The sequence below is a fragment of the Rhodofomes roseus genome (assembly GCF_022264815.1).
Source record: "Rhodofomes roseus strain CIRM-BRFM 1785 chromosome Unknown C8Q71scaffold_3, whole genome shotgun sequence".
NCBI lineage: Eukaryota > Fungi > Basidiomycota > Agaricomycetes > Polyporales > Fomitopsidaceae > Rhodofomes > Rhodofomes roseus.
In genome coordinates, this window is record NW_025952959.1 from 1089761 (window position 1) to 1100459 (window position 10699).

The 10699-nt window shown below is 56.2% G+C and overlaps 2 protein-coding genes across 2 annotated transcripts; both read left to right on the plus strand.

Moving 5' to 3' along the window:
- Positions 1-320: 320 nt before the first annotated feature.
- Positions 321-3131, plus strand: C8Q71DRAFT_738478 (MFS general substrate transporter). Its single transcript, XM_047922660.1, has 10 exons — positions 321-551; positions 608-990; positions 1049-1086; positions 1143-1444; positions 1501-2050; positions 2104-2127; positions 2189-2246; positions 2298-2400; positions 2455-2654; positions 2717-3131. Exons 2-10 carry the CDS (start codon positions 772-774, stop codon positions 2846-2848), a joined length of 1626 nt encoding a protein of 541 aa, XP_047783018.1. The 5' UTR covers positions 321-551; positions 608-771; the 3' UTR covers positions 2849-3131.
- Positions 3132-3393: 262 nt separating this feature from the next.
- Positions 3394-8995, plus strand: C8Q71DRAFT_345727 (P-loop containing nucleoside triphosphate hydrolase protein). The gene is made up of 5 exons (XM_047917960.1): positions 3394-3823; positions 3884-4387; positions 4443-6281; positions 6331-8888; positions 8944-8995. Exons 1-4 carry the CDS (start codon positions 3516-3518, stop codon positions 8837-8839), a joined length of 5160 nt encoding a protein of 1719 aa, XP_047783019.1. The 5' UTR covers positions 3394-3515; the 3' UTR covers positions 8840-8888; positions 8944-8995.
- Positions 8996-10699: the final 1704 nt, after the last annotated feature.

The window sequence follows — 10699 nt, forward strand, 5'->3', positions numbered from 1 at the left end:
GACATGTAATGCATTACGAAAACCCGAAGACCATTCGCCAAATTTCCGGACATGGTTAGTGTACTTGACATGTCCCATCTACGGACATGCGGCACTGTGTCCTCGCTCCGAACATGCAAATACCACTTGAATGTATGTGCAATGTTCGTACAGTGTTGTGCGCGGCAACATCTAGGCTGTTCGTTCCATGTTCTGCATGATAGCACACCAATAAAAATTTATATTTATTCTGCATGTTTTTGAACACTACATGCTGCACACACGGTGCCGCATGTCCGACGGTCCAAACATGGATATTGTCCTTTACAATGTCCGGCCACGGAACACCGTGGGAAAATAGTCCATACCCCTTACAATGTCCTTTCAATACTCGCGCTCCGACCAACGCGTTCTGCCCCCAGTGAATGCACCTCAGACATGGCAAGCTCCTTGACCCGCTGATTCTACCATTTGACCGCCTTATCACCGCGTCAGCGGCGTCACACTAGCGGCATCAAATGGTGCGGGTTTCAATGGTCAAACCAGCTGGGAGATGGACACCGCCTGGTCAGGTCAGTCACCGCTCTACCATATGGCCGCGGTGTCCTAGGGAGACTACCATACACAGGAGATACTGTTCGTGATGCCAGTGCCAAATGACGAACATCAGAATTTTGTCTTTGGCGCCTGCAGGGAGCTTCTCTACGCCTCTCTACGCCCACCTTGAACTGGTGCGCGATAAGGCCCCGGGCGAGGCGACCGTAGATCCTGCCAGTACTTACCGGCAAAAACATGGACGCGCCACGACCACGAACACCATCGGACGAGAAGCTCTACGACGACGAGAAGCGGCCGGACAACGCAAGCAATGTCGAGGCTGGCGCGCACGCAATCCAGGCCGAGACGCACGATGTGTACGACGAGGACGAGTCTGGGGTCGATCCTGTCTACCTTGCCAAGGCTCGTGTCTTGAATGAGGCATTTCAGGAGATTGGAATGGGCAAGTACCAGGTGAAGTGTTTGTAGTCCAAGTGCCGCAACGTACTGTGTCATTGACTTCCCACACAAGTGGTACTTGTTCATCGTCGCTGGGTTTGGATGGTTCTCGTGAGTTGTCTGCCCTATGGCGTGCTCGCAGTACACCTTGACACCTGTCGGTTCAGAGACAATCTATGGCCCATCGTCACCGGCCTCATCTATACGCCCGTGGTAAACGAGTTCAACTTCCAGGGCCCCTTCCTCAAGCTCGGACAAAACATTGGCCTCTTAGTCGGTGCTGCCTTCTGGGGCGTCGCTTCCGATGTCTGGGGCCGACGATGGTGCTTCAACCTCACGCTCCTCATCACCGGTGTGTTCGCTATCGCAGCAGGCGCGTCGCCCAACTACATCGCGCTCTGTTCGCTCGCCGCTGTGTGGAGTATAGGCGTGGGTGGGAACCTCCCTGTGGACTCCGCGGTGTTCCTCGGTGCGTACGCATGAAGCCTGGGTGTCAGGCGTACCAACTGACATGTTCGTTTTCAGAGTTCATCCCTGCATCGCATCAGTATCTCCTCGTCGTCCTGTCTATATGGTGGGCCTTCGGCCAGCTTGTTGGCAGCCTCGTCGCCTGGCCGCTGATCGACAACTTCTCCTGCCCTGGCGGCGCTCCAGGCGACTGCCCGCGCGCGGAGAACCAGGGGTGGCGCTACTTCCTCTACGCTATGGGCGGGCTGATGCTCTTCTGCTTCGTCCTCCGCTTCTTCGTGTTCCATTTGTACGAGTCGCCGAAGTACCTGATGGGCCGCGGGCGCGACGCGGAGGCGGTCGAGGTGATCCACAAGATTGCGGCGTACAATGGGTGCACGAGCAGCTTGACACTGGAGATGCTCGAGGAGGCGGGGAGGAGAGCGGGCGGTGGTAAGCCCGGGGCGGAGGAACGGCCGATGGCTACGAGTGCGTGGGGAGCGGTGATGAGGCAGTTGCAGAAGTTCAGTGGGGACCATATTCAGTCCCTGTTCGCGACCAGGAAACTGGCTTGGTCGACAAGTGTACTCATCGTCGTCTGGGCCCTGATCGGCCTTGCATTCCCTCTGTGAGTGAGCCTTTTCGGTTGGGCGCGAGCCAGGGGTTCTGACTTCTTGCCAGGTACAACGGCTTTGTGGACTACTTGTATGTACATGCACGGGTGTCGTCGCTTTGCGTCTGAATGCTGAGCAACCTCCTCTCACAGTTTGCAGTCCCGAGGTGCCGACTTCGGAGACGGCTCCGTCTATATCACATATCGTAACGTGAGTCCTTAGCAGCTTTGTCACGAGTCTTGTATCTCACCATGAATACAGCAAGTCATCCTGAGTGTGATCGGGATCCCCGGCGCCCTCCTCGCAGGATGGATGGTCGAGATACCCTACATGGGCCGCCGTGGGAGTCTTGCCCTGTCAACCGGTGAGTAAAGGCGTCCTTCGCGTGTATGAGTCCGCTGATGTCTTGGACTGTCAGTCGTCACTGGCGTGTTCCTGTTCGCTAGCACGACTGCTCGCACTTCAGACGCGCTGCTAGGTTGGAATTGCGCGTACACCTTCACGTCGAACATCATGTACGGCGTGCTCTACGCTGTCTCGCCGGAGCTCTTCCCGACGCGTGGCAGAGGCACGGGTAATGCGATCGTGGCAAGTGCTAACCGAGTCTTCGGTATCATGGTGAGTGACCAATGGACCTGTCGTCGACTGCCGCGATCTGCTTGCTGATGACTCCTCCGAAGGCACCCATCATCGCGCTGTATGCGAACCTCGCGACGAGTGCGCCGATCTATGTGTCGGGCGCGCTGTTCATCGTTGCTGGTGTGATTGCGCTGGGTTTGCCCTTCGAGCCGAGAGGCAAGGCGTCGATGTGAGGCATTTCATTGAAAGCCGCGCTTTGACGTGTATATTCTTGGAGAGTGCATCTTTACCATTATCTTGTACGATCTCGTGAATGCTTCCCAATGAGCCGTGGCATGGTGTGTGGGATGCCAACGCTCAGACAGTATCTGGATCGTCCGGACTCAGAGCTCAGTCAGCGTGATGGATAATTGGGCTCAGTGCATGATACGTACGCTGCCGCCCTGAACCTGAAAATGGGCAATGAGTGATGAACGCAAGCGGCTGTAGACAGCAGCGAACTCTACTTGACAATGGACTCCCTTGGATCATGCCTCTCCGCAGTAACTCAGCATCATCCCTCACCTATTCTGAAGAATCTGGTCAGAGTTGATCAGCCTGAGAAAGCTTATGAGGTCGTACACTTACCGAGCTAAGCTATGAGCAAATGTCGTTGATCGTCGCTTTCTGAGCAGGTATAATGGCTTCGCCACAGGCGCGTCTACACGACAGCACGTGAGCGTGTATGGCGCCACTACGGGCGCTCACCCGTTTTTTCGTGGACTTGAACTCTGCGGCCAACTGACCAGCCTCCAGGCTGTCTCTTTGCCAAAATACACCGTGCACCCTCATCTGGCGTCCCATCTGGCGTCCCAAAAGTATCTTACTCGTCATTTACCGGAGCTCGGCTTGGAGGAGAACATGGATAACATCGCCCAGTTGGGCGACCCTCTCGCGATTAATCTCCGAAAGCAAACGGCGGTCCTCCTGGCTCAGATTCCAGAAGGCTCACCTCACACCCACACACTCAAAAGCGCATCTAGCAAGACTGAGCTCCTCAATGCTCTGTCATGTTTGCTCTCGCTACCCGCATACACGAATGCTGTAGCAGTCGCTTTTCGGCCCATCCTACTTGATTTATGCGCGCGGTGGCTACACGATGAGGAGAACGAGCTGGAGAGGTTCGAGGCGCTCTGTCTCTTGCTGGAGATTCACCTAGAACTATATCCGTACGTCTGTGCACATCTTTTGCTTGCGCTCATCTAACGCGACCGTGTTCGGTCTGGTAGCGTACTCGCGGCGTTCCTCCGCCATCCAAATAGACGAGAAGGCCCTTTGGCCTATGTCGCGCAAGCGAATGATATACCGTCGCTCGACGCGAGCGTTCTGCATCGTCAGCTCCTTGCGTACTACCGTATCCTCCAGGCGAATCGTGACCTCCCCGAGCACCTTGCTTGGCCTATAACTCCTCTCTCAAAATTGGTCTACACTCCGCACCCGGACACTGGCGTCCGACTTCTCGCTATCCGCTGTCTCGCCCTACAGACGGGTATGATGGAGGGCAAGCGCGGGGACCTGGAGAAGGAGATCATTGGGGACGTCGCCGAGGTTGACTGTCCCATTGGGTACGGGACGAACCTAGACGGGAGCGCAGTGATGATGGACGGTTGGGTGATGCCAGCCGTCGAGGAGATGCGAATCATAAACGCGCGGAACGCAATCCTCGAGCCCCGCGATTATTTCTCAGAAGATGAGAACGAGACTCATGAGCCTATTCATCCAGCAGAATTGAGGTAAGCACCGCGTTGGCTCGTCATTTTAAGATTTGCAATCTTACTGTCCCTTCAGTCCATTCATAGCAAACGTACACGATGTGCTGATGCTTCGCTCGACGCCAGCCGCGTCGCAACTTCCGACTTCTTTCGTAGAAACAACCTCCGCTGTGCAGTCGCTGAGAACACTCGCGCTGCACCACTCCCTCCGTGTTCCTACGCTCCTCACATCAGCACCCTCGTCCGGGAAGTCACTCTTACTCTCCCAACTCGCCTCAATCCTACACCCGGACGCACGCAACCAAATCATCACCATTCATCTGGCAGATACGTCGCTTGACCCTAGGTCTCTGCTGGGCTCATACGCGTCCTCGCCCACCAATCCCGGCACGTTCGAGTGGAAGGAGGGCGTACTCGTGCGCTCCATGCGCGAGGGCAAGTGGGTCGTCTTCGCCGACATCGATCGAGCGAGTTCGGAGGTCCTGGGCGTCATCAAGCCTCTCGTCGAGTCCCTCGGTCTCGACAAATGGGTCGGCGGGCGCGCAGTACTGGACGTACCGAACCGCGGGACCGTCGTCGCGGAAGACAGTTTCGCAATCTACGCTACCCGATCCTCTCTCCCTCGCAGAAACGGTACCTTCGCATCACCTACGTTCTTCGGTGCGCACAGGTTCCACGAGATGGTCGTAGCTACCCCGAGTGCCGAAGACCTGCGCCTGATCGTGGAAACGAAGTTCCGGAGACTGGCCGGCGCTGCAGCGGTCGGCTTGATTCGTCTCTGGGAGGCGGTGAAGGCGCTTGGTACGGCGTCGTCGCTGCGAGATGTCGGTCTCCGCGAGTTGGACAGGCTCTGCACTCGCGTCGAGCATATCATCCCCGCCTCGCAGCAAGCGATGGACGTCGATTTAAACGAGCAACCCTTGACACTCCCCATTGTGTTCCCGCACCCGACTGTACGCGAGGATATCTACCTTGAGGCCCGGGACGTGTTCTTCGGCCAGGGTGCGACCGTTGCATCTGCGCGTGCGCATCTCGAAGCCGTGGTGGCGGTGGTCGCCGAGCACCTAGCGCTCTCTCCCGACAGACGAGACTGGCTCTTGCATAGCCGGACGCCGGAGTTCGATGTCGAGAAAGACGTGAACGGACGGACGACTGCTGTCCGAGTTGGCTCAATACGCCTTCGTGCACGAATCGTCAAGTCGGCCATCACAGCCCCGCCCACGCGCCCTTTCGCTATGCACAAGCCCGCTGTGCAGCTTCTCAACCGCATCGCTACCTCCGTCTCTCTAAATGAACCTGTTCTCCTAACGGGTGAGACAGGTACAGGGAAGACGAGCGCGGTCACACACCTCGCTGCGCTACTCAATCGGCCGCTCGTCTCGCTTAACCTCTCGAATCAGACGGAGTCGTCGGACCTTGTTGGCGGGTTCAAACCTGTTGACGCTCGGGTCCCCGGCATGGAATTGCTGGAACGTTTCGGAGAGCTCTTCGCAGGGACATTCAGCAGGAAGAAGAACGCAAGGTTCGAGGATTCAGTGAGGAAGGCGGTACAAGAGGGCAAGTGGAAACGCGCGGTCGGACTATGGAGGGAGGCAATCAAGTTGGCGAAGGAGAAGATCCAGGAGAGATTGGCTGATGATGCGGGGTATGTATACACTTCGCATGAGATGTACTCAAAATTAACGGTGCACTCTCCAAGGTCCCAATCGCCAAGGTCCCAGCCTCCGAGGGAAGGAGAAGGGCCAAGAAAGCGCCGCAAGCTGGAGCAAGATGGCTTGAATGTATCGGCCGCGGCCTGGGAGGCATTCGAGGAGGATTTGCAGACTTTCGAAGTCCAACATGTACAGGGGAAGAGTAAATTTGCTTTCGCTTTCGTCGAGGGTCTACTCGTCAAGGCACTGCGTTCGGGGGACTGGTATGTACATTCGCATGAGGTATGCGATACTCCGCTGACCATCGCACAGGATTCTACTTGATGAAATAAACCTTGCCACGCCCGAGACACTTGAATGTATATCGTCTCTTCTACACAGCCCTACGGCGTCGATCACGTTGACCGAACAGGGCTCGCTAGAGCCGGTCCCTCGTCACCCGGATTTCCGTCTGTTTGCTTGCATGAATCCGGCGACAGATGTGGGAAAGAGAGACCTCCCACCGAACATCCGTGCCCGCTTCACGGAGATTGACGTTCCTCCCCCTGATGCGGATAAGGAGACCCTGCTCAGCATCGTCGACCAGTACATTGGGCGATGTGCAGTTGGCGATCGCGGCGCTGTCCTCGACGTGGCCGAGTTCTACTTGGCTGTCAAGCAGCTTGTTGACGCGCGCAAGATTGCGGATGGGTCGAACCACCGTCCAAATTTCAGTATGCGTACCCTGGCACGCGCGTTGACCTTTGCAGCCGACATGGCGAGTACCTTCTCCCTACGACGCGCGCTCTGGGAGGGTTGTTTGATGACCTTCACTATGGTCCTGGATGAGCCTAGCGCAGCGGCAGTTACTGCACTTGCTCAGCGTCACTTACTCGCCGGTGTGCGCAACCCCAGGTCCCTACTCTCCCGTGAACCTACTGCTCCTCAGCCCATTGACAACTACCTGAAAATTGGGCCATTCTATCTTGAAAGGGGGCCTCTTTCTGAAGATCCAGCTGAAGGCTACATCATGACGCCGTCTGTGGAGAAGAAACTCGTCGACCTCGCACGTATCATATCCGCTAAGCGATTCCCTGTCCTAATCGAAGGACCGACGTCCGCTGGTAAAACGAGCTCCATCGAGTACTTGGCCAAGCGAACGGGCCATCGCTTCGTCCGAATCAATAATCACGAGCATACCGACATCCAGGAGTACATCGGCTCTTATGTTTCGGACACAACCACAGGCAAGCTGGTATTCCAAGATGGATTGCTCGTTAGGGCCCTCCGCAATGGCGATTGGATCGTCCTCGATGAACTCAACTTGGCCCCAACCGATGTCCTCGAGGCCTTGAATCGTTTACTGGACGACAACCGGGAGTTGGTCATTCCGGAGACCCAGGAAATTGTCCGCCCACACCCCCACTTCATGCTCTTCGCCACGCAGAATCCCCCTGGCCTGTACGCTGGCAGGAAGGTCTTATCTCGGGCGTTCCGCAACCGATTCCTGGAGGTCCACTTCGATGACGTACCGCAGGCGGAATTAGAAACCATTCTCTGCCAGCGATGCCGTATTGCTCCTTCGTACGGCCAGCGGATCGTCAGCGTGTTTCGGGAGTTGCAAAAGCGACGGCAGTCGTCACGAGTCTTTGAGAGCAAACATGGGTTCGCAACCCTCCGGGATCTCTTTCGATGGGCGCAGCGGGACGCGTTGGATTACCAAGAACTCGCGGAGAATGGCTACATGCTGTTGGCAGAGCGCACCCGCCGGGACGACGACAAGGCTGTGGTCAAAGAAGTCATCGAGTCGATCATGAAAGTCCGCATCGATGATTCGAAGATGTACGACATGCAAGGCAAAGGCCAAGAGCTGGAGGATTTCCTGGGCTGCTCGTTACCTTCCAGGTCGTCACTCGTTTGGACATCAGCCATGCAACGACTCTTCGTTCTCGTCACTCGCGCATTACGCTTCAACGAGCCCGTGTTGCTGGTGGGTGAGACTGGATGCGGAAAGACTTCTGTATGCCAGCTGTATGCGGAGATAGTCTCAAAGACGCTGCGTACGCTGAATTGTCACCAGAATACGGAGACCGCCGACCTCATCGGAGGCTTGAGACCCGTTCGTAATCGGTCAGCGCTGGAGTCTGAGACACTGTTGCAGGTCTTGGCCATCACGCGTGAGCTGGGCATGCCGGCTCCGGAGCAAGACCAGAAGTCCCTTGCTGCAACAATTGACCTTCTCACGAAGAGCAGCGCCCTCAACAGCGAGCAGCTAGCGTCGCTACGAGAAGCGAAGGCGAACTTGCGACGGCTCTCTGCCATTTTTGAATGGAGAGATGGACCTCTCGTACAAGCAATGCGCCATGGGGAGGTGTTTCTTCTTGACGAAATATCTTTGGCCGATGACTCTGTGTTGGAGAGAATCAACAGTGTATTGGAGCCCGAGCGCAGTCTCGTTCTTGCTGAACGAGGAGGGGATTCTGGGGAGCTCCCGCTACTCAGGGCTGACGGTGATTTCAAGCTCGTGGCCACGATGAACCCAGGTGGTGATTATGGAAAGAAGGAGTTGTCTCCAGCCCTGAGAAACAGGTTCACCGAGATTTGGGTGCCCCCGCTCATCAACAGGCTCGACTTCGAATCCATCATCAACAACCTGTGGCATGACGAGGACCTCCGACTGTACTCTGCGCCTATCTTGGACTTTGTGGAATGGCTGTCTATCCGAGCGGACGAGTGGTCAATCAGCAGTATCCGAGACATCCTGGTACGTAGAGTTGCCGGACATCTCGAAGCCTCTGTGGTTGACGATATGCTCCTAACAGAGTTGGGTACATTTCACTAATACAGTATATACCTCAAGCGGCCGCACTTTTCCCTCCGATGAGATATTTGTACGTGCTACAAAAATTCGGAAGAAACCGCTCATCTCACTTAGTACATCCGTAGCATCACGCAGCGCAACTGACCTATCTGGATGGCCTCGAATCATTGCCACAATTCTCATCGTACTCCCGCGACGCTCTTGCGAAGCTGCGCTCAGATGCCTCCGCCAAGCTGCACGAACTTGTTCCTGTCCCTCAAGGAAAACTGGACCATACAATGGCTTCTGATCCTTCAACCGCTGTTCAGCTGGGATTCTTCTCTATCCCGCGAGGCCCTGGGGATTCTTCTCCTCATAATTTCAACCTTCAGGCTCCTACCACCCAAGATAACGTCATGCGAGTCGTCAGAGCTTGCCAGCTTCCAAAGCCGGTCCTTCTGGAGGGTAGTCCAGGTGTCGGAAAGACAAGTCTTGTCACCGCTCTTGCCAACCTCTGCGGTTATCAGCTATGTCGCATCAACCTATCCGACCAGACCGACATAGTGGACCTGTTCGGTTCGGACTTACCAGTGGAAGGCGGAGAGCCTGGGCAATTCGCCTGGAGAGATGCCGAATTCCTTCGCGCACTACAGGAGGGGCATTGGGTATTACTCGACGAGATGAACTTGGCTCCCCAAGCGATCTTGGAGGGTCTGAACGCAGTTCTAGACCATCGCGGTACGGTCTACATTCCAGAGTTAGGCCGCTCCTTCACGCGTCACCCTTCCTTCCGTATCTTCGCTGCGCAGAACCCGCTCAGTCAAGGCGGTGGTCGCAAGGGTTTGCCGAAGTCATTCGTCAATCGGTTTACCAAGGTCTACGTTCAAGAGCTGACACCCTCCGATCTCCTCCTCATATGCCGACACATGTACCCGGTTCACTCCGAAGAGACTTTGCGCACGATGATCAGCTACACAAGTCGGCTGAACGAGGATGTCACAATCAGGCGCGAATTCGGCCGCCAGGGCGCCCCCTGGGAATTCAACCTTCGCGATGTCATTCGCTGGGCGACATTGCTCGAGCGCGCCGGGCCACAGACTTGTCCCTCAGACTTTCTCATTCCAGTATTCCTGGAGCGTTTCAGGAGCTCCGTTGATAGGAACCATGCTCAAACGCTCTTCCAGTCCATCTCTCCCAATGCGCCACTCGGCAACGAACACAGCATCATAGCGACTGCATCCCATCTACAGCTAGGGTGTTCAGTGCTCGCTCGAGACGGAACGTGGCGCGGCCGCCGTCCCGGACAAGTACTTCAAGCGAGGCATGCGACTTTGGAGACTTTAGGCGCTTGTGTCGCCAACGGATGGCTGACCATCCTCACGGGGGATCGAGGCAGCGGGAAGACGAGTGTCGTCCGCCTATTAGCATATCTCTGTGGCAGGGTTCTACACGAGCTGCAGGTCAACAGCGCCACCGATCCTTCGGACATCCTGGGAAGCTTCGAGGAGGTGGACTCACAGCAGCAATGCCTGGACTTACTACACCAGGTCAGCAACTATCTGGACGAAGCTACAACTTCTGCTGTAGTATCGTATTCGCGGGTCGCTACGCAACGTGACGTGCTGCACCGCGTGCTTGCCTCCATCAAGCCTACGGCCGCCATCATAAAGACCGCGATGCAAGCCGCTGTCGTCGCCCTGGAAGCCTTGCGATCGTTGCCCGACCCATGGTGCGCCAGAAGGGACATCTTCCGGGTGCAATTGGCTGCTTCCCTTGAAGGCACGATCCGCAGAGGCAGATTGGAGTGGGTAGATGGACCTCTTGTGCGTGCACTGCAGGAGGGCCATTGGGTTTTGCTAGACGGTGCCAATCTCTGCAACCCGTCTGTTCTGGATCGTCTGA